The sequence below is a fragment of the Chiloscyllium plagiosum genome, unplaced genomic scaffold, assembly GCF_037043375.1.
Source record: "Chiloscyllium plagiosum isolate Xiang-an unplaced genomic scaffold, Cpla_swu_hap1 HiC_scaffold_3, whole genome shotgun sequence".
NCBI lineage: Eukaryota > Metazoa > Chordata > Chondrichthyes > Orectolobiformes > Hemiscylliidae > Chiloscyllium > Chiloscyllium plagiosum.
In genome coordinates, this window is record NW_028270141.1 from 122,135,158 (window position 1) to 122,159,271 (window position 24,114).

At 41.6% G+C, this 24,114-nt stretch overlaps 2 protein-coding genes across 9 annotated transcripts in view; one reads left to right on the forward strand and one right to left on the reverse strand.

Annotated features, from left to right (window-relative positions):
• Positions 1-14,055, reverse strand: part of slc22a16 (solute carrier family 22 member 16) — a 105,661-nt gene extending 91,606 nt beyond the window's left edge. The window contains exon 1 of the mRNA XM_043687133.2: positions 14,033-14,055. The gene's annotated coding sequence lies outside the window, so the exon portion shown is untranslated. The remainder of the gene's footprint in view (positions 1-14,032) is intronic.
• The window catches only part of LOC122548449 (uncharacterized), a 184,883-nt gene continuing 173,932 nt past the window's right edge, over positions 13,164-24,114 (forward strand). For 6 of the 8 annotated variants that reach the window (XM_087983087.1, XM_043687141.2, XM_043687136.2 and 3 more), the window contains exon 1: positions 13,164-13,449. In XM_087983087.1, the coding sequence (XP_087839213.1) occupies position 13,449 (1 nt within the window). In that variant the 5' untranslated portion in view covers positions 13,164-13,448. The remainder of the gene's footprint in view (positions 13,450-24,114) is intronic. The other 2 variants (XM_043687142.2, XM_087983088.1) reach the window with 1 other exon arrangement.

A 24,114-nucleotide genomic window follows, 5' to 3' on the forward strand; every position in this document is an offset into this window, starting at 1 on the left:
ATGTTGTCCTCTATCCAAGGCCAATATACCTGTCCTCAGGTGTGATACCCAGATCTGCTCACAGTACTCCAAATGGGGTTTAACCAGGGTTTGTGTAGCTGCAGCATAACCTCTTAATCCTTATACTGCAGTCTTCAGTTATATAAAAGCCAATAGCTTGATTATTTTCAACATCAGTTTGTAGCATTTTAAACTTCTATCTAACTAAACCCCAAGTCTCTTTGGATATCCACTATATTTAACTTCATGCCATCTAGAAAGTACTCTGATCTATTCTTTTTCAGAAAAAAAAGGGTAACCTCACACTTGCTTACATTTAAATCCATTTGTTTTGCCCATTCACTTAGTCTATTAATATCCCTTTGTTCATCATTACTCTGATGAATTTAATGATACCTTTCTAAAGTGATCATATCATTCCTGAATTTGTCACTCATAAGTGAAGCCAGTGCACCAGATGGGGGTGTGACTAAGGCTCTATCAACTGAAACATCATTTCATTTTTAACACAGAATATGCTAAAGATACGGGCCAAATCTCTAGGTTTCGATTAAAGTCCCACTTTTGAAGTCTTTGAGCACATAATTATACTTCACATTTCAGTGCACTCATGCCCTATTATTTTGTTGCAGCATGAGATTAAACTTTACAAAGGGTAAGGCACCCAAACTAGATGTGAGAATATAATGTGGAATAATATAAGCACAATGCGATCTGATACTGCACCAATCAGTGCTACTGCCTTTGAAGCGAAATACTAAGCTTAGCTGAGTGTTCATATACTCTCAGGTTGTGCAAATAATCCTGTGGCACAATTCAAGAAAGAACAGGAATTCTGTAGTTGTTAAAGACATTATATAATTGTAGAATTCCTATAGTGTATAAGCAGACCATTCAGCTCATTGAGTCCCACTAAACCTCCGTAGAGCATCCTGCCCTAACCCACCCTCCCCCTCTACGTTATCCTACATTTCTCATAGCTAATCCACCTAGCCTGCACATCCCTGAACACTACTGGCAATTGAGCATGGACAATTCACTAGCCATCTTTGGTCTGTGGGAGGAAACCCTCGCGGACACAAGGAGAATATGCAAACTCCACACAGGCAGTCACCAGAGGCTGGATTTGAACCCAGGTCCCTGGTGCTGTGAGCCACCATGTCACCTACAATGGAAGACTTTCCCTTTGGAAATGCAACATCTGAACATTTGAATATGAACTGCATGGTGGGTAATTTCTCAAGGCAGGATCTACAATGAGTAGAAAATTAATCTCCGATTACACTTTATCGAAAAGTTAGTTATACCATTATTTGACTGACCAACTAGTGTTGTTCCAGTCAAATGGAAACCAAATATGCCCACTCACATGAAGTGATAAATCAAATCCTAAAAATCTACTTTAACATACTTGCTGCCATGACAATCATATTTTGACTACGAAGTCAAAATATGGCGTACATCATTTCAAAAGTCCTAAAATAAAGTTAGCCTCTCAATATCCAGAATTCAGAGAAAGCAGTTGCCCCCAACAGCTTTTTACCTTTTGATCCTACTCATGAAGGAATTAGCCCCTTGCAAAATTATGGTGAAATAAATATGGAACTAGATTTACAGATAGACACTTAATCATGATATTAATCACATCAAAATACAGACTTATCAGGATGGCATTCTTCAACTCATTTGATTTCTTATATTCATCAATTATTTGATTGATGCTATGCCTGCTGCTACAAACAAAGTGGTCAAATTTTGGCCTGAAGGAGCATTTGCATGATCTTAAGTACATTAAAGTGTTTTTATTTGTTCTCTTCACAGGAATTTTCCATATATACATTTTAATTGTATATAAAAATTTTTAATCTATCCTCTAAATTTATGAAGTTAATCTAAAAGTAATATCCCACAGGGTGACGACATTGTGAGAGCTTTGTTTTGCAGATTTAAAGGGAAGCCTAAAATCTGGTCACAAATGTCTTTTTGCCCACACTCCGCTGTTTCTCCCCTCTGCCCACCCCAACTCTCCTACTAAAAGCACTTATCACCCCCCAATGCCAAACCTTTACAGAAACTACTTTAGCTGCCTGTTCACAAAATCTAATAATTACTATGTCAAGATTATGTCTTGATCCATTCAACAAAACAAAGGAATAGCAATAACAAAGTTTCCACTCCACAAGTGTGAGCTCTATGGCTTACAGAATAGAACTTTGCATAGTTACATCCTCAATAATAGTCCCTTGTGACACATTTCTGAAAAGAAAGCAGGTGAATACCAATAGCAACATCTGTAAATAACAGAGACACAAAACAAGTGTATCTGTTGGGGTGGATGCGTTAAGTATACACTCACCGGACAAAACGTATTTCAAACCTGCAGCAAGGTGCAGGCTTTTTGGGATGGACTTCTGGTGGAGGTGAATTTGATAAAGCAATAAATTAGAAAACAAAGTTATTAGGTTAATGGTACTGAACAGGTTACTGTTCAACATGCACTGGTTTGTGTAAATTCCTTGGATTTGTTATTTGTAACTTGTTGATCCATTGCCCTATATTAGTGCCAGTTCCTGACACCCAACTTAACACCTGCACTCAGATCTTACTCAACGTTTAGCAGGCATTAAAGGTAAAAGGTAACATTCTTAGTACAACTGGAACGCAGAAGTTCTTACCAGTCTGGCCCCTTCGCCTGCACCAAAGCCAGGAAAAGAGAGGAACATCCCCAAAAACCTATATCACATGGCTGAAGGGAAGAATAATAGGTTAAAGCTGGATATTGAATATTTCAAAGCAGGCAAAACTAATTCACTTGCTACATGCAGCTTCCTCTCTCCTCTACCATTTACCAGATGAATATAATGTATCAGAGCCAATTGGTGCATGTTCCACAAGACTTTTTGCAGCCAAGCATCAATCTTCAATTGTACATGCATTTTATCTGCATGATTTTTACATGACAAATTATTTGAAAGACTGGTTTTAAAATCGCCAAAAGAGACATTTTATATTAATATCTATAAAAGAGTGCACCTATTGATTTTTGAATTGGGCTCCTTAAGTTCTGGAAGAAAGTCCCAAGATGTCTGAGAGTTAGGATTTCTTCATATGTACAACTTGAAGACAGGAAATGTGAGCCATTTCATTTTTTTTTCTGTAGTTCTGGACACGGTCCGAAGTTACACAACACCAGGTTTTAGTCCAACAGGTTTATTTGAAATCAGAAGCTTTTGGAGCACTGCTCCTTCATCAGGTGAAGTCAATTGACATGGTAGCAGAGATTTTTTGTTATTGGTGCATGAATTAAACTTTCTTTGCAATGACAATCCAGTTTTGTTTCAGATAATTGGTACCTTCCACATAATCTAATTTGAAAATTATCAGATTAAGAACCTATTTCTAGTAGAAAACATAAACATTTATTTCCTGCAGAGGTCATGCTGACAATTATAAACTTTACAGTGCAACAGGAGGATAAAGAATTTCAGACATTAAAGAGTGGAGTTCCCCAGAAATGAAGTAATTTAAGGCGGCAGGATTAATTTTAAAAATTACAAATAATCCCATCCATTCTCAACAGAAGTTTGGTGTGCAGCATGATGCAAACAGCAAAACTAGTTTGGTGGCTGAATTAGTTGTCAAAAGGGCAAGTACTAATTCCCAGTAGTCTAGTCTAGTTTCATCCATGGTATAGCACAAGGGTTTAATGCTGCATTAAGAAAGAATGGCATCATTTCAAATGCAATCACCTAGCAGGTCCTCAAGAAAGATATGCAAGGAAAGAAACACAAAAGGATAGAGGTGAAAAAGGAATAGAAAGTCATGGTCCACATACACATGGCATGATCACATTCACTAGTGCAAGGAGGAAGCTATATATAACTGTCGATTGACATTGAAGCCAGGAAAGAGGGGGATTTTACACATGATAACACATGCAAGTGGGCATTCTTCACTGACTTCTGCACATACTCTACTTCTAATGGCTGAAATGTTAAGGAGGGAGTCAGTTCATTTCCATTATTAAAATACAAAGAGCCGCACAATGGGCAACCAAATTACGCTTTCAACTTTTAAAAAACTTACCTTTTAATATAAAGTAAAAAGTGGGATATTGCACCAAATGTATTTATATTGATGAGGTTTCCTTTTCAAGATGGCTTTACACATTCTTGATTATTTGTTCACTTTTATTTTGTACCTTTGAAGTTCAGTTAACCAAGAAGTCACTGCATCATTGAAACTGCAGCATAAAATACAACTGGCATAAAACATTCACAAGATATATTTTACTTGACAGGATCCTACCCTGCAGAGAAATGTGAAGATGAAGGCCAGTGGCAATACATAGAAGCCAAAAAATTAGTTATTCATTCCCATAATTGGCACAACAGAACCATCAGTGGATGGTTCAAAGACTCAGCAACTGTTGCTGATTTTAGGAAGTCAAATCCTAGGATTCAGTGGCAGATTCTCATGAAAGACAGATATGAATATCTAACCAAAGTACCGGATTTAGGAGTATCCCATACCCCTCATAGCACAAACCACATAGAGCTAGCAGGAAACAAAGGTTGGGAACTGTAAAAGCCTGCATAAGATGCAAAATCATGTAGTCTTTCAACAGGAAATGAGAGTAGACTAACCAAAGTTTGCTTTTTACACAGGTCAGCGTCTGGCTTCTTTCCTCCATGGCATTAATGGAAGTCACAATCTTTCTTCTTTGCAGTCAGTCTTATATGGTCACAGTCTTGTGGGATTGTAGAATGATGCAGACCTGACAAAGCAATTTCAACCTCCCGGAAATGTGATCTACAATGTTGTACATCTACAAATTAAATTGTAAGTTTAAAAGAATCAGAATAGCCTTGACATGGTGAATATAGAAAGGACGTTTCCTCTTATAAGGAAAGCTAGAACCAGGCATCACTTTTAGGACAGAGGTGAGGGGGAATTCTCTCTTTCTTTAGGAAGATTGTGCAAGTTTGGAACTTAACCTCAGAAGGCAATGGGCTCATTCAATATTTTTAAGAGTCAGATAGATTCTAGTTCAGCAGAGGAAATCTAAGAAAATCAAGAGTAGTGGGAGTATGGAATTCAAACCACAAGCAGGTCAGCCATGATCCTACTGATTGGCAGAGCAGGCTTACTAAATCAAAGGGCCCACTTCTGCTCTTAATTCAAATATTCATAGGTAGGGATTGATAGTAAAATAGCTATTTTATTATGTAACACAAGAGAATACATTTACTTTTTCAAACAAACAATCTTTAATTGCTTCTGCATACATTTGTTTTTAAAATTATGGTAACTGGTTACCATTCCAGAGTTTTAAACATTGAAGCAAAATCTGCTGCTCATAAGCCATTCCTACTACTGAAGCTTAATTTTCTAAAGCTTTCTGGTACATGATGCTTACTTATCCTTTTGCCCTTATTTCAAACTATATATACATTGAAAGTAGCGAGCTATGTCAACTCAATATGTACAATACATGTGATTTATAGTCATAGTAAAATATCACGCCTATAGTGCACACAATGATGTAATCATACTTGGCAATTTAAAAATTACATTTTATGTATAATGCATCAGACAAGTGAACATTAAAGCCCTGCAATTGTACAATTCATACCAGATTCATACTTAGCACAAAACATAAGCAATATTTGTGAAAAAGTACGAGTCAGAGGTATTAAACTTTTCTTCAAAACGAATGCTTCTGCCTTCTGAATTTAGGGTTAAATCCAATAATTACCTTCCCCAAAGTTAGTGCAAAACCTGCTAAAACTCAACATTGTTCTAGTGTGACAGAGTTGCTTTTCCATGTGGTGTAGGAAACCATTCATCTTCTCTTGCAGCCCCAGGCATCATCAGCGTAGAGCAGACCTTCAGTTGGCTGTGTCAGATACAGGTAGTAGAATGTAATTCTACAAGGAAGGAACCACCAAAAGGTGCAGCTAGTGTCGTACAATATACTTTATGAAAAAAGTTATACGCATTAAAGTATTTTACTTCTTCCCTCCAAAATTGGTTTGCTGAAATGTATTAGTTGCATTATAAGTTGCTCAGTTGATTCAATTCATTTAAACCCAAAGTTTGCTAAATACATTGTTTGATTTTGATTGGAAAAAAATAGAATTTTCTTCCAATTCCTTCAAAATATAAATACAGGAAATAAAACACAAATGATCAAGTCTAACTAAGTAGGGCATGCACGTTTTTCCCACCAGTTCAAGAATACGCAACACTAGTTTATATCTGAGAGATCAAACTTTAATTAGATCAAAATTGATTTAATTGTGTGTTGGATTTCATCTATGAGTATCATTAAGTGATTCATTTTGAAGATCAGATGAGGCCCCTTGTGCACGAAGGAATGCAATGCAACTCTTGATTTTTGTTGCAGAGAAAGTTAACACAGCTTTGTAAGGGTTATAATGGAGCACATTGAAACAGTCTTTTGACAGTGCCTAATACATGGATTACACGACCAGAAGATACCAGACAAGATAGTTGTACTTGATTTAGTATATCAAGCCAAATACGAAATCAATGCAGAAAGTATAATTAATGAAATTTTGCAATTGCAGTTTTCCAGGGTCATTGATAGTTAACCAGTGTTTGAAGTCATTGATGAATTCTCTGGAAAAGGGACTTTGGATATCAATTTTGCAGTATTTCCTCCATTCTTTTGTTTGGCTGGTTTGATTTTCCCCCGAAGTTTCCGATTCTGACTACACACATTCCTTCCCATGGAGGACATGGACAACCTCTTCTGGATTCCCCCTTCATTTCCCTCTTAGCTGTCATACAATCCTTGAGGTGGTTTTGAGTTATCTAAGCATTTTTACTTGGTTCCACATTAGAACCAAGGCTCCAGGAAACTAGACTGGCATAAGAGGTTGATTCGATTTAGTTGAACATTTATGGTGAACTTCAGGTTCATATAATCATCACACAAGTAAATATAGTTCTTGATTTTTAAGTTATTCCTCATCATTTAGTTATTTGTGAACAGAAGCTTTGAAACATCTGTTTTGGTTGATCTAAGATGGTCACATCCACATGATCACAATGCTCAGACTTCCAGCGGTTAGTGACTAAAACAAGTGCATTCTCTGCAATCAGCTCAGTTAGTTGCAATGTTATTTAATTTGGGGCCTCATTTCAAAATGTCTGAAGGAACCTGGCAAAAATGTTAATAAGTACTAGAAATAAATTAAAAGTTTAAAAAAAAAACAAGAAACAAATCAGTAAGAGGAAAATTAATTGTTGGAATTTTAAAGTGTTTTAGTAATTTGTGATTCATATAATGGACACAAACCTACTTTAACATATTAAGAGTAGTTTTAAGATTTATCACAAGCTTTATTTCAGAGTGGTGATATATTGATCAAAAACTCTAAAAGCGGATGTGGAAATTCATCCATTGATCAATTTTGATGAAACTTTAGAAGCTTGGAATTCCTTGCTTCTGCTGGCTTTTTGAGGGTTACTTTAGCAAAAAAACATCCACTTTGTATTATTTACAGTAATGGCGAACCTTACTGCACAGCACCCACAAGATAATCCAGTGAAATTACTGACATCCATATGTCAAGATGTTACTATGCAAGCAGTTGTTCTTTCCCAAGCAACTCCTGACTACTTGTGAGCTGGCAAGAGCAGCGATTACAGCACAAATCCATGATGATATTCCTGGTATGGCACATCACCTTCTTACATATTCTGTGGATATCTAAATGATCATAAGTTGGAAATGGCAAGTACATCACACTGGTTATTTAGAATTGCAAAGACACTACGAAGCTCTTGTGGTGATGCATTCTTCTGTGACATTGATTTGATTAGTGTGTCAACTTTTAAACAGAGTTGCATTGGCAACTGACCGATATTCATCAAATGCTGAAAGAAATTTGAGAATTCTAAACCTCACCACCTTTCTGAAGGCTTGACAGTTTCAAAGTCTGCATCAGCAGAGATGGAACATTATAACCTTATTTGGCAGGCTACAGAGAACCCATCTTTTACTTGTGGACTCAAAACAGTCCAAAGCAATTTAGACCACTGGTTCAGATTAAGTTGACATACTCCAACGTTTGTAACATCTGAGAGATATTGTCATTCTTACAGTCTTCTTCAAGATCATGACAGCAGCAGAATTGCAGGAGTTTGTTTCTGCTTTAGCTAGGCCTCCATGTTTATGCCAGGAACACAAGAGCTGATGCAGTTGCACTTCAACATCCTGTATTATTCCAAACAGTTGACATGGAATACCAGCAGCAAAGCTTCACACATCCCTGCTCTTATTTGTGGAGCTCTCTCCCAAACACAGCCGTCACCTTGATGTCTGTCTTGTGCGCAGAAATTCAATCAGTTAAGAATTACTTATTGAACCTGCGTTGTTACGAGCACAGAGGCCATGGAAGAGCTCTGGCTTACCAGTTGGTACTCCAGCAAAAATTTCTCCAGACCTTTCAAGTGCTCTAAACAAACCATCAGGTCAAATCTGAGAGTCATCTGTTGTTGTTACAGCTGTCTCCGGCTGTACCCTGCTGTTATTCCACCTAATATACACACACAGAAAAAAAACACTTGTCACACAGCATTTACTTACATTGGGTTATTAGAAATGTATTCAGCTCTGAAAATAATGCCAGTCAGACCAATCAAACATTAAAACTAATGCATCAGTAAATCCTTACAAACCAATCTTTTCACAGTAATGTAGCTGCACCAACCATACCCACCCCTCTTTGAAACTAAATAAAACATGAAAACAGCCATCATTCAAAATTACAACTGTAATTTACTCCAATGCAATGTATTTTTGTCTTCCATGACTGGATTTGAGACACACTGCATGGAGTAAATATACTAATGAAAGCTTCATGAATTGAATTATACAATGCACCAAAATGGCTCAATGCATGTGCAAACACATTCTAACAGCATATCCAATACAGAATTTGACACACAGAAATCAATGGCACATGACTGATCTGTATCAAGAATACTGTGCAGCTTTCGCATAAAATGTAACTGCCTAGGAACTCGGTGGTGATATTGACAACACACTTCTATCAATTCGGAGTTTCAGAAATCAATCTCAGCCCAGGCTAGTGAGATGCGTTCGGGCATCCTTAACCTAATCCTACTATGCGAAATTTCCCTTTATAATTAGCATTAAATTACTATTTATTTAGAAACTACAAAAAGATACCCGGAATAGGCAATGGAAATGTTAAACTACTGTGATAGAAAATGCAAAATAACTTCACATTCTTTCCTAGCAGACACTCCAGCCTTTGTGACCACAAAATCCACCACATTTTTAAATGCAAATAATTTAGCTTTTTGACATGCATTCTTCCACAAACATGTTATGCTTTTTCCATCCAAGTATATCAAACTTCCCTTTCTGCAGATATTTTCCATCACCCATCCTATGAATTAGGACACCAATCCAGCAATGCTGACTCAGCTCAATTCATTAACAATGCTTCCCAATCTCTTCTCAGGAGCCTGCCTCCATCCCCAGTACAAATGCCCCCCATTCATAATCTTCTGCCCTAACTTCTATCCACTTCTCTTGTACAACACATCAGTGTATGCCCATCGGTTTTGCATCTGTCTATTACCTCAAACTTTCCTCTAGCTCCAAATCCATGTTACACGGTGCTGCTTGCCATTCATACTGGCATGGCAACTCCCAGATTAGGTTCTCTTTGAAGCACATTCACCACAAATGTTTTGAGCACATTCACCACAAATGTTTTCAACATAACTATTAACTTCCACAATACCATATGCCTAAAACCATTCTTATCCTCCGCACTTCAGCATCCATGTCCAGACCCACACACATCACTGCAGCAAACTCATTATTTCCAACCTCAGTCATCGGCTCCATTTCTGCACTGTTAAGTTCATCCTTTTTTTTGCATTAACATTTCATAGTGCCATTCATCAATATATTATCATTCCATCCCCCAAACTCATCAGTTTATGCACATCCATTTTCTCATTTCTACTGTGCTCCGCCAGGATCCTGGTTCCCCTTTTCTGCCATCGAATTGCAAGCCTCACTTGTCTTTTCTCCCCCAGGTGTTTTCCCTTTCAATTCTCTCTGTTTAGTGTGGCATTTTTAAGCTGATTAGCAGATCCCTTTGCATCATTAGCACTCCTCTCCTTTTAGTAACCAATTTGTATAGTTATAAAAAGCTATTAGTTGTAGTTAGATTAGGTTCTTACAGTCATTACTACAGAAGCAACCGGATTTTCAAGTGCACCTAAATCATTTCTCTCAACAACATATGTGCACACTTCCTCCAATATGTGGACATATATGATTCCAAACTAATCAACCCATGCACAATTTAAATCCATTAGTTTCCACCAGAATTATTTTTCCTTACTTTTACCCTGATTGCTCCCTTTCCATTTCTTCATACATCTCCATTTTCCTTTTGACCAAAAGTATCAACCAATTGCATGACTGAAAATGTATTGCTGGAAAAGCGCAGCAGGTCGGGCAGCATCCAGGGAACAGGAGAATCGACGTTTCGGGCATAAGCCCTTCTTCAGGAATCAGCTTATGCCCGAAACGTCGATTCTCCTGTTCCCTGGATGCTGCCTGACCTGCTGCGCTTTTCCAGCAAAACATTTTCAGCTCTGATCTCCAGCATCTGCAGACCTCACTTTCTCCCCAATTGCATGACTGCCCTCCTCAATCACCTGACAAACCGATAACATAGCTTTCAATTGTTGGAAGTATTTTGAACCTCTAAACTTCCTATTCTTCACCCAATTCCATGCATCGACTCTCTTGTGCTTGGTTTCCATCTTCAACCCTCTGTGCACAAAAACAAACAGTCTCAATCCTTCTATGCCTCTGACAATAACACAAATATCTAATTCCAAGCGTACATTGTCCATTCCATTTCCCCACACTTATGCAAGTGCCTTATTCAGCTGCTATTGTCAGAATTCAGCCCTGGTAACACTATTATCAGAAATTAGGATTGCTTTGGTCTCCAGAGCGCAGCTGAGAGGGTTTTATTAACATCAGAGTCCAATCATAGTTGATGCAACATTTCCACAAGTACAATGGGGACACGATTGCCACCCCCCTCTCCTTCATTCAAAAGGAGTACTGAATCTTGACAATATTAACCTGGGAAATGGAATGTAATGTACAAGAACAAAAGCAATGTACCAAAGATGCTGAAAATCTGAAGTTAAAAACAGCAAGTGTTGGAAATACGCAACACGTTAGGCAGCATCTGCAGAGAGAGAAACAGTTAATATTTCAGGTCAATTACTTTTCTTCAGAACTAGGAAATGAGAGAGATGCAGTGAGTTTTACTTGCTTAAAACACACCAAATCTCTTAACTTTCTCCAGTTCTTCCAAAAGGTCACTGACTAGAAACATTCAGCTTCATTGTGTGCTGAGGACTGGTGCTGTGAACCCCAGTATAAATTTCAGGAGGAAGCCGCCTTAGTTAGCAAACCCTCCTAACTGAAGGTCAGCAGCTCTGCACACCAACAGTGCCAAGCAGGAGTGGTGGCTGCAGCCAGTACTGCAGGCAGACCAAAGAAGTGGCATTCAGCAATAGACCCAGACATTCAGTTAAGTCTGAGATCACACTGGGGCCAAGCTGACCGGCCACAGTGAAGGAATAGTGGTTCGTGTTGGAAAAAGAGTGGGTGCTGTGGATACAGAGAGGCAAAGATGTGGGAGGGTGGCCTTCAACTGTCTCAATGCACAGAAGGGGCACCCCACTCATTTTGAGTCACCAGCAGCCTGCAGGATTAAAACTGTCAGGCTGCGGGTTGAGTGCAGGCTTTGCTCCCCTGTACATAACAACAGAGCAGTGGCAGAATGAGGCCTTTAATTGGGCATTAAAGGCCCATTTAAGGGTCTCAATCGGACCATGGACACACAACCCACCCAACCTCTCCACCAACATCAGTAAAGTCCTGGCAGAAGTGGGTTGGGTGGACTAGCACATGCCCTGATTCATGGTTCCACCACCTGTTTGCTTGCCTGCAGGTGTTCCATAAACTTGAACACATTAACTATGTTTCGCTCTTCATAGATGTTGCGTGATTTGTCAAGTATTTCCCAAATTTGCTGTTCTAGTTGAACTGCACAAGGACACAAACAGGACTGGTAAAGAGTGGGAAGCAAAGCAAATTTTGGCAGATTTTTGGCTTGTACAAAAGCTGAAGGCAGAGAAAAGAAATCTGTAGATCTGCACAAAGAGTGCATGCACTTAGTAGCACTGCATGTTGGAACACCAACTTACAGAGACACAATGCCCATACTCAATAATTACTTTGCTCGCCCCTATCACTTTTCTGCCCCATTTTAAAACATCTGCACCCCAGTAATACTGAAGGAGGCCACTAGAACATCACCACCACCACTATTCTGTAACCAGCTGCTTATAAATCCACAAGATAACATCTCAATTCGTTTGCCTCCACCCCTGGGTAAGAAATCCACTTGTGTGGGGAAAGAGCATATGTACCCACATCTTACCACTGCTTTACACTCACGATTTTATTTCAATTGCATGATGCCCTCAAATTCTTACAACACATGCCTGTAGAGAGAGAATTTCAATAAACATTATACTCGCCAGTCTTCAATGACTGCAAACCTCGTGTAGGCTTCCTCTTAAAACAAAATGAACCAGTGGCATTTTTCTTTTAAGGTATGGAGGTCAGCAGCAACAGCAAGCAGAAAATCTTGCAGTTGGCTGTTTTGTTTTAGGATGGGAGGAAGAAGGACGAACTGAGGGGGTTCACTTTCAAAGGAGGTACATTTAGCATATTTTAAAAGGTTCAGGAAAAAAAACACACAGGGCAGGGAAAGTCCTTCACAGCCTTCCAGCTAGTTAATGCGACATACAAGTCTCCAAAAAGAAAGGAGACAGGAAAATTCTCGTTATTTGCAGATTGTCATTTGCAAAAGGGGGTCATTTTTTTCTATGGGGGGGGGGGGGGGGAAAGAGGAGAAAAGAAAGACATCTTGAGAGACGGAGAGGAATTGCAATGGAAGCCACTAGGAGGCTTCCCAAACCCAACATGCGTTAGATGTATGAGAACGGGAGCATCTCCCTCTCTCGGAGACTGACCCACCGACCGACCTGCGGCCATTATCCGCAACGCCTCAGGTACCGACCGTGTCCTCGGGGCCCGGGGGGAGGTACGAGAACAAAAATCAACGCTCCCCCTTTTTTAAAATGTCGCGGTCCCTATCCATTAGGACACGAGGGGCAGTGGGCGGTTTCTATTATGAACCGGGGGGGCTCCATTCACCAAACAAAACTCGGCCACGTGCCGAGCTGCCACCAACTGTCACCTCCCCCTAGTCACCAACCGCCATCAGCATCGCCATCCTCTTCATTGGCATTCTTACATTTTCTTTTGTACAAGTAAGTAATATCTATTTTATTTTAAAATGTATTCACACGATACCCTTCTCTTTAGGAGGTCAACGGTTGTTTGTAGTGTGGGATTTTTTGCGGGGGGGGGGCTATCCTCTTCATTTGAATTTCCAATTTTTAAAGAGAACAGTAACGTTTATTTGAGTTTAAAATGTATTCACTATATTATTTATAAAGGGCAACGGTTGTTTGCGCTGTAGGTTTTTGATTTTGGTTGGTTGACTGGGCGGGGGTTCTTTTGTCGGTCCGGGAGGATTTTTTTTTCTTGCGCCATGAATCCGCCGAGTCCCTTGTCCCCTGAGCCAGGGAGAAATATTAAATTTAAAACGCGGTATCTTTCCTGCTTTTCGCTCGGGAGATGGCATTCCCGTCGCCAGGAAACGGGAGCAAGAATTTGCAGGGGGAAGCTATGGAGAATTATTAAGGAGGACGCCGTGGAAATGAAAAAGGGGATACGTGGAACGGTTTTGTGTTTAAATAGAACACTCTCTACCCTCATTGCTTGTTAGATGTGATTACTCCCCCTTTTTGTAAAGACTCACTTGATAAGAAAGGTTCCGTTTGTTCTTACCTCGTTCCGATAAAAATCGGAAGTTTTGTGAGTGTCCGTCTTGCCCGCCATCGCTCCCCTTGTCCGTCCCGCTCGCTCCCCGCTCCGTGTCTGACTCGGGGCTTCCTCTCGGTGGGAGGACTGAGGGGGATATTGAGCCCCTCCTTCAGCATCATCGTCTTCAACCCTCCCCCAGCAGCAGCAGCATCCTCTTCAATTCTTACCCGTCACCACTATAGACCTACCGCCATCGGCATCGACTCCGGCATCATTGTCGCCGCCTACTCCTCCTCCCACTATCTTCATCTCTCCCTCATCCCCGTCTTCATCTCTCCCTCATCCCCGTCCTCATCCCTCCCTCATCCCCGTCCTCATCCCTCCCTCATCCCCGTCCTCATCCCTCCCTCATCCCCGTCCTCATCCCTCCCTCATCCCCGTCCTCATCCTTCTCACATCCCCATCTTCATACCCGTCTTCATCCCTCCCTCGTCCCCGTCTTCATCCCTCCCTCGTCCCCGTCTTCATCCCTCCCTCGTCCCCGTCTTCATCCCTCCCTCGTCCCCGTCTTCATCCCTCCCTCGTCCCCGTCTTCATCCCTCCCTCGTCCCCGTCTTCATCCCTCCCTCGTCCCCGTCTTCATCCCTCCCTCGTCCCCGTCTTCATCCTTCCCACGTTCCCGTCCTCATCCCTGTCCTCATCTCTCCCTCATCCCAGACTCCATCCCCGTCTCCATCCCTCCCTCATCCCCGTCTTCATCCCTCCCACATCCCCGTCCTCATCCCTCCCTCATCCCCGTCCTCATCTCCGTCCTCATCTCCGTCCTCGTCCCGTCCTCGTCCCCGTCCTCGTCCCCGTCCTCGTCCCCGTCCTCGTCCCCGTCCTCGTCCCCGTCCTCGTCCCCGTCCCCGTCCCCGTCCCCGTCCCCGTCCCCGTCTCCGTCTCCATCCCCGTCCTCATCCCTCCCTCATCCCCGTCCTCAACCCTCCCTCATCCCCGTCCTCAACCCTCCCTCATCCCCGTCCTCAACCCTCCCTCATCCCTCCCACACTCCCGTCTTCAACCCTCCCTCATCCTCTCATGTCCCCGTCTTCATCCCTCTCATCGTACCTCCTTCATCCCTCCCTCATTCCAGTCTTCATCCCTCCCTCATCCTCCATCTTCATCCCTCTCACATCCCCGTCTTCATCCCTCCCACATCTCTTTCACATCCCTCCCACATCCCCATCTTCATCCCTGCCTCATCCTTCTCACAAGCCTATATTTATTCCACCCTCATCCTTCTCACTTCCCCATCTTTAACCATCCCCATGATCATCTCTTTCAGCATCCTCTTCAACTCCTGCCCATCATCAACATAAAACCACCACCATAGGCACAAAGTTCAGGATGATTGAACCTCCATCCCCATCTTCATCCCTTCCTCATGCCAATATCATCATCCCTCCCTCATCTCCATCTTCACCCCTTTGTTATCCTTTTCTCATCCTCATATTCATCCCTCTGACATTCCCATTTTCAACCATTCCCATAATCATCCCTTCAGCATCGTCTTTAACTCTTATCCATCAATACTAATAATCCACCACCATGGCACCAACTCCAGCATCATGATCATAGAGCCTCCATTATCATTCCTATCTTCCCCTTCTCACCCCCATCTTCATCCTTCCCTCATCCCTCTAGTCAGCACCCCCTTCAGAACCATCTTAAACTCTCATCCATCATCACTATCTAATCCCATCCTTTCAGCACTAACTCCAGCACGATGATCATGGATCCCCCATCATCTTTATTCCCCTCCGCCCTCCCCCCCCCCCCCCCCCCCCCCCAACCCCATCCTCTTCTTCTCATCACCCCAGTGCAAAAACTACATAGGTATGTAGTTATTCTGGCTATTGAGAGAGTGCAGCGTAGGTTCAATTCTGGCTATTGAGGAAGTGCAGCATAGGTTCACGAGGTCAATTCCTGGAATGGCAGGACTATCTTATGTTGAAAGATTGGAGCGACTGGGCTTGTATACCCTTGAGTTTAGAATACTGAGAGGGCATCTGAATGAGACGTATAAGATTATTAAAGGATTGGACACTCTGGAGGCAGGAAACATGTTTCTGCTGATGGGTGAGTCCCGAACCAGAGGACACAGCTTAAAAATACGGGGTAGACCATTTAGGACAGAGATGAGGAGAAACTTCTTCACCCAGAGAGTGGTGGCTGTGTAGAATGCTCTGCCTCAGAATGTAGTGGACGCCCAGTCTCTGGATTCATTTAAGAAAGAATTGGATAGAACTCTCAAGGATAGTGGAAGCAAGGGTTATGGAGATAAGGCAGGGACAGGATACTGATTGAGGATGATCAGTCATGATCATAATGAATGGTAGTGCAGGCTCGAAGGGCAGAATGGACTACTCCTGCACCTATTGTCTATTGTATGAGGGGTAAGTTGGCTGTGATAAAGTGGGTTATGAAATTAAAAGGTATGTCAGTGGACAGGCAATGGTTAATATATAAGGAACAAATACATGCATTGTTACAGTTGTACAGTCCTTTCAGACAAAAGAATGCAGAAGGAAAAGTGTCCCAATTAAGTTTAACAAAAGAAATTGAGAAAATTAGATTTAACTAGGAGTTGTCCATGAAATGTAGCAAGCCTGAGGACTTGGAGCTATTTAGAATTCAATAAAGGACGACCAATAGATTGATTGAGAGGGGAAAACTAGGGTATCAGAGTAAACCTACAGGAAACATAAAAGTGGACTCTAAGAGCTTCTATAAGCATGTTTAAAAAAAAATCAGTGAAGACAAATAGAGGACTTTGCAATCTGAAACTAGAGAATTGATAATAGAGAGCAAGGAAACAGCAGGCTAATTAAACAACTATATTTCTTCTGCCTTCACAGAGAAGACAAATAAACCATCACACGTGCTAAGAAAGTAAGGGGCTTTTGGGGAGCAGGAAATAATTAACTAACTGCTTATCATTGTCAAATCAAGGATAGCCTGCCCCTGAGTTGGTTCCTCAACATACTGGTTTAAAAATTTGCCTTGTATGCAATCCAGGAACGTAGCTGCCACAGAATTATTACTAATGTAGTTTTCTGTCTGAATGGAGATTAAATATAATCATTAAAAAGATCTGGATTTTGGTGCGCAGGGACAATTTCAATGTTTGCAGATGACATTAAACTTGGAAGAATTGTGAATTGTGAGGAGGACAGTGTGGAACTCCAAAAGGACATTGGTGGAGTGGGTGGGTGTATAATAGATGTGTGCAGAGAAGTTGGAGGTGATACACTTTGGTCGGAACATTGAAAGACAATACAAAATAGGGTATACAATTCTAAAGAAGATTCAAAAGCAGAGGGACCTGGATGTTTATGTGCACATATCAATTAAGATGGCAGGACAGGTGAAGAAAGCACTTAATAAAACATAGTTTTATTTATTATTCATTTGTGGGATTTGGGCATTGCTGGATGATCAGCATTGATTGCCCATCCCTATTTGCCCTTGAGAAGGTAGTGGTGAGCTGCCTTCTTGAATTGCTGCATTCCACTTGCTGTGGGTTGACCCATAATGCCATTAGGGAGGGAGTTCCAGGATGTTTTGCTTTATTAATGGAGCATTGAGTCCAAGAGCAAAGAGATAATGTTGAACTTGTACAAGACACTTGTTGGACCTCAGCTGAAGTATTGAGTACAATTGTGGGCACTACATAGCTATGACATGAATGGAGAGAGTGAGCAGTGATTTGCAAGAATGATTCCAGAAATGAAAAACTCCCAATTATGACCAACATTCCATTAAAGCTCCGCGTTAACACTACCGCTCTGACGTTCTGTACACAATGATCAGCATCAGCACATGAATCACGCCATTGACCTCCAGTTCCAGATGTCAACGCCATGCACAGGCTTTGGAGGCTCTGCAGCCGGGAATAAAACTCGAGGGAACAGTAGTTATGAGGACAGACTGAAGAAGTTAGGACTGTTCTTCTTGGCGAAGAAAGCTAAGAGGAGAATTGATAGAGGTTTTCAAAATCATGAGCAGGCTCGGTATTATAAATAGGGAGAAGCTTTTGCCACATGTAAAAGAGAAATGAGGGCAAAGATTTAAAATGATGCGCAATCGAAGCAAGAGTAATGTGTAAAAAAAGCTGGAATGTGCTGTCTGGAAATTTGGTGGAGGCTGTTTCAATTGAGACATTCAAGAGAGCATCAGATGATTATTTGCATAGAAATGGTGTGCAAGAATATGTGGAAAATGTAGGAGATTGGTATTAGTAAGGTTGATACAATTACAACATTTCACAGAGTCATAGAGATATACAGCATGGAAACAGACACTTTGGTCCAACCAACCCGCCTATGCCGACCAGATATCCCAAACTAATCTAGTTCCATTTGTGAGCACTTGGCCCATGTCCCTCTAAACTGTTCCTATTCATATACCCATCCAAATGCCTCTTAAATGTTGCAATTGTACCAGCCTCCACCACTTCCTCTGGGAGCTCATTCCATGTACGCACCACTTACTGTGTGAAAAAATTGCCCCTTAGGTCCCTTTTATATCTTTCCCCTCTCACCCTAAACCTATGCCCTCTAGTTTTGGACTTCCCCAACCCAGGGAAAAGACTTTGTCTATTTATTCTATCCATGCTCCTCATAATTTTGTAAACCTCTATAAGGTCGCCCCTCAGCCTCCGATGCTCCAAAGAAAACAGCCCCAGCCTATTCAGCCTCTCCCTATAGCTCAAATCCTCCAACCCTGGCAACATCCTTGTAAATCTTTTCTGAACCCTTTCAAGTTTCACACATCCTTCTAATAAGAAGACCAGAATTGCATGCAATATTCTAAAAGCGGCCTAACCAACATCCTGTTCAGCCGCAACATGAATTCCCAACTCCTATAGTCAATGCTCTGACCAATAAAGGAAGGTATACCAAATACCTTCTTCATTATCCTATCTACCTGTGACTCTACTTTCATGGAGCTGTGAACCTGCACTCCAAGGTCCCTTTGTTTAGCAACACTCCCTAGGACCTTACCATTAAATGTATAAGTCCTGCTAAGATCTGCTTTCCCAAAATGCAGCACCTCACATTTATCTAAATTAAACTCCATCTGCTACTCCTCAACCCAGTGGCCCATCTGATCACTACACTCTAATTTTGGTGTCATCTGCAACTTACTAACTTTTCCTCATATGTTCATATCCAAACCATTTATATAAATGACAAAATGTAGTGGAACCTGATCCTTATAGCATTCCATTGGTTAAAGACCTCCAGTCTGAAAAACAAACCCTCTACCACCACCCTCTGTCTTCTATCTTCAAGTCAGTTTTGTATCCAAATGGCTAATTCTCCTTGAGATCTAACCTTGCTAACCAGTCTCCCATGAGGAACCTTGTCGAATGCCTTACTGAAGTCCAGCGAGATCACATCCACTGCTCTGCCCTCATCAATTCTCTTTGTTACTTTTTCAAAAAACTCAGAACATGTTTGTGAGACATGATTTCCCACACATTAAGCCATGTTGACGATCCCTTATCAGTCCTTGCCTTTCCAATGCATATAAATCCTGTCCCTCAGGATTCCCTCCAACAGCTTGCCCACCACTGACGTCAGTCCCACTGGTCTATAGTTCCCTGGCTTGTCCTTAACACCTTACTTAAATAATGGTACCACATTAGCCAACCTCCAGTTTCCTGGCACCTCACCTCTGACTACCGATGATAAAAAATATCTCAGCAAGGGGCCCAGCAATCATTTCCCTAGCTTCCCACAGAGTTCTGTGGTACACCTGATCAAGTCCCTGGAGATTTATCCACTTTTATGCATTTCAAGACATTTAGCACTTCCTCTTCTGTAATATGGACATTTTTTAATTTATCACCATCTATTTCCCTACATTCTATATCTTCCTTGTCCTTCTCCACAGTAAACACTGATGCAAAATACTCCCTCATCCTCCCCCATTCCCTGCGGCTCCACACAAAGTCTGCCTTGTTAATCTTTGAGGGGCCCTATTCTCTCCCTAGTTACCCTTTTGTCCTTAATTTATATGTAAATACCCTTTGGATTCTCCTTAACTCTATTTCCCAAAGCTAGCCCATGTCCTATTTTAGCCCTCCTGATTTCCTACTGCTTTTTTACTGGATGTAAGTTTGCTCACCTGGCTGGAGGGTTCATTTTCAGATGTTTCGGCACCATTCTAGGTAACATCTTCAGTGAGCCTCTGGACGAAGCACTGCTGATGCTTGCTGCTTTCTATTTATATGTTTGGGTTTATTTGGGTTGGTGATGTCATTTCCTATGGGAAGGTAAATGGGGTCCAACGAGAACTCTATCAACAAACACATTGAGTTGGACCCCATTTACCACCCCCTGAGAAAAAAAACAGGAAATGACATCACCAACCCAAAGAAGGAATCATCAGCAGTGCTTCGTCTGGAGGCTCACTGAAGATGTTATCTAATATGTTGTCGAAACGTCTGAAAATGAACCTTCTAACTCAGCGAGCAAACGTACATCCAGAACCTGAACCTGAGCTACAAATCATCTCAAAACTCGCCTTTATACTGTTTTGAGGATTCATTTGATCTCTCCTGTCTATACCTGACATATGCTTCCTTCTTTTTCTGAACCAAACCTTCAATTTCTCTAGTCATCCAGCATTCCCTACACCTATCAGCCTTTCCTTTCACCCTAACAGGAATATACTACCTCTGGACTCTCGTTATCTTATTTGTGAAGGCTTCCCAATTTCTAGCCATCCCTTTAATTGTGAACTTCTGCACCCAATCAGCTTTTGAAAGTTTAGGTTAGATTAGATTACTTTACAGTATGGAAACAGGCCCTTCGGCCCAACAAATCCACACCGACCCGCCGAAGCGCAACCCACCCAGACCCCTACATTTACTCCTTACCTAACACTATGGATAATTTAGCATGGCCAATTCACCTAACCTGTACATCTTTGGACTGTGGGAGGAAATCGGAGCACCCGGAGGAAACCCACGCAGACACGGGGAGAATGTGCAAACTCCACACAGTCAGTCGCCTGAGGCGGGAATTGAACCCGGGTCTCTGTCGCTGTGAGGCAGCAGTGCTAACCACTGTGCCACTGTGCCGCCCATAAGTTCTTGCCTAATATTGTCAAAAGTAGTCTTCCTCCAATTTAGGACTTCAACTTTTAGATCTGGTCTATCCTTTTCCATCACTATTTTGAATCTCATATACAATTCTGGTCACTGGCTCCAAAGTGCTCCCCCAATGAAATCTCAGTTATCTGCCCTGTCTTATTTCCCAAGAGTAGGTCAGGTTTTGCACCTTCTGTAGTAGGTACATCCATATACTGACTCAGAAAAGTTTCTTGTACACTCTTAACAATTCCTCTCCATCTAAATCATTAACACTATGGCAGTCTCAGTCTAAGTTTGGAAAGTTAAAAGCCCCTACCATAACCACTCTATTATTCTTATAGATAACTGAGATCTCCTCCTTACAAATTTGTTTCTAAATTTCCTGCCGACCAGTAGGGGGTCTATAGTACAGTCCCAATAAGGTGATCATCCCTTTCTTATTTCTCAGTTCCACCCAAATAACTTCCCTGGATGTATTTCCAGGAATATCCTTCCTCGAAACGCCACTCCCCCTCCTTTCTTGCCTCACTTTCTATCCTTCCTATAGCATTTGCATCCTGGAACATCAAGCTGCCAGTCCTGTCCATCCCTGAGCCACATTTCTGTAATTGCTATGATATCCCAGTCCCATGTTCCTAACCATGCCCTGAGTTCATCTGCCTTCCCTGTTAGACCTCTTGCATTGAAATAAATGCAGTTTAGAATGTAGGTTTCTCACTGAGCTGGAAGGTTCATTTCCAAATGTTTCGTTACCCTACTAGGTAACATCTTCAGTGTGCCTCAGACGAAGCAATACTGAAAATCCCTGCTTTCTATTTATATGTTTAGGTTTCTTTGGGTTGGTGATGTCATTTCCTGTGGTGATGTTATTTCCGGTGGTGAAGTCACTTCCTGTTCCTTTTCTCAGGGGATGGTAGATGGGTTTTAACTCGATGTGTTTGTTGATAGAGTTCCGGTTGGAATGCCATGCTTTTAGGAATTCTCATGCATGTCTTTGTTTGGCTTGTCCTAGGATGGATGTGCTGTCCCAGTCAAAGTAGTGTCCTTCCTCATCCGTATGTGAGGATACTAGTGAGACATGCACAAGAATTCCTAGAAGCATGGCATTCCAACCGGAACTCTATCAACAAACACATCAGGTTAGACCCCATCTACCACCCCCTGAAAAAAGGAACAGGAAGTGACTTCACCACAAGAAATAATATCACCACCCCAAAGAAACCCAAACATATAAATAGAAAGCAGGAATTTTCAGCATTGCTTTGCCTGAGGCCTACTGAAGATGTTATCTAGTAACGAAACGTCTAGAAATGAACCTTCCAGCACAGCAAGCAAACCTACATCCAGAACCTCAACCTGAGCTACAAATCTTCTCCAAACTCATTAAAATGCAGTTTACTTTATCAGCCCTACCTTGTTCTCTGCTTTGTTCCTGCCTGCCCTGACTGTTTGATTTGCTTCTTTTCTCAACTGTACCAGTCTCAGATTGATCTCTTTCCTCAGTACAAGGAAACTTCGATTATCCAAGTCTCAAATATCCGAGTAATCTGGGGGTAATCTAGATATTACTGCCCTTGAGCACCTCCTTTTTAGGTTCCTGCCTAACTTTCTATATTCTCCCTTCAGAATCTCATCCTCTACCCTTCCAATGTCGTTGGTACCAATGTGTACAATGACCTCCTGCTGGGACCTCTCCCCTTTGAGAACATTCTGCACCCTCTTTAAAATCCATTTGGATGGGTATATGAATAGGAAGGGTTTAGAGGGATATGGGCCAAATGCTGGCAAATGGGTCTAGATTAGTTTAGGGTAGCTGGCTGGCATGTATTGCTTGGAGATCTATAGACGACTATCACTATATGTTTTCTGCCCTTGTTGCTCCTCAAATCCATTCAATCTGATTCCACATCTAGATTTCCTATGTTAACATAATTTCTCACTACTGTACTGGTTTCATCTTGGAGAAAGTGAGGACTGAAGATGCTGGAGATCAGAGTCGAGAGTTGGAATCCTGATGAAGGGCTTATGCCTGAAACGTCAATTCGCCTGCTCCTTGGATGCTGCCTGACCAGATGTGCTTTTCCAGCACTGCATTCTGGTTTCATCTTGCACTAACAACATCACCTCACCTCCTTTTCCTTTTTGCCTATCTTTACTAAAGATTCAAGACCTTTGAACATTTCCAGCCTCGGTCACACTGCACCCATGTCTCCATAATCATTATCATATTGTACCTGTTGACAATTAACTTTGTGTTTAATTCATTGCATTCATTAAAAATCACATGACACCAGGTTATAGTCCAACAGGTTTATTTGGAAGCACTAGCTTTCAGAGCACTGCTCTTTCATCAGGTGATTGTGGAGTATAAGATCTTAAGACACAATTCATAGCAAAAGTTTAGAGTGTGATGCAACTGAAATTATATATTGAAAAAGACCTGGATTGTTTGTTAAGTCTCTCATCATTTAGAATGACCATGTTGGTTTCAGTTTTTTCATATGTAAGTCCCAGAACTTTTTTTTAAAAATTTCATTCTCAAGTGAGATTTAATAATCGGTGCCATGTCATCTCAGGTAATGCATTGAAGGTGTGAGGTGCCTGGTGTGAGGTTGCCTGTGCCCCAGTGTTCAGACTGATTCTATTTCTCAAAAAGGGATTTACAGAATCTTACATGGATTCATGCAGTTTTTGAGCAAAATAAAATATAATTCTAAGTACAAACTTGTATGTGTCTGCATGTGGGCGTGTGTGGGGGGCGGGGGGGGGTTATGTGAGCGTATGAGAGAGTGTGTGTATGCGTGTCAGTGTAAAGGGGTATAAGTCTGTGAGAGGATGCATGTGTGGGTGTGTTTATGTGAGCGTATGAGAGAGTTTGTGTGAGAGAGAGAGAGAGAGTAGTGCAGTGGGGTCACCTGTCGTGTGACATGGACCCAAGGTCCTGGTTGAGGCCATCCCC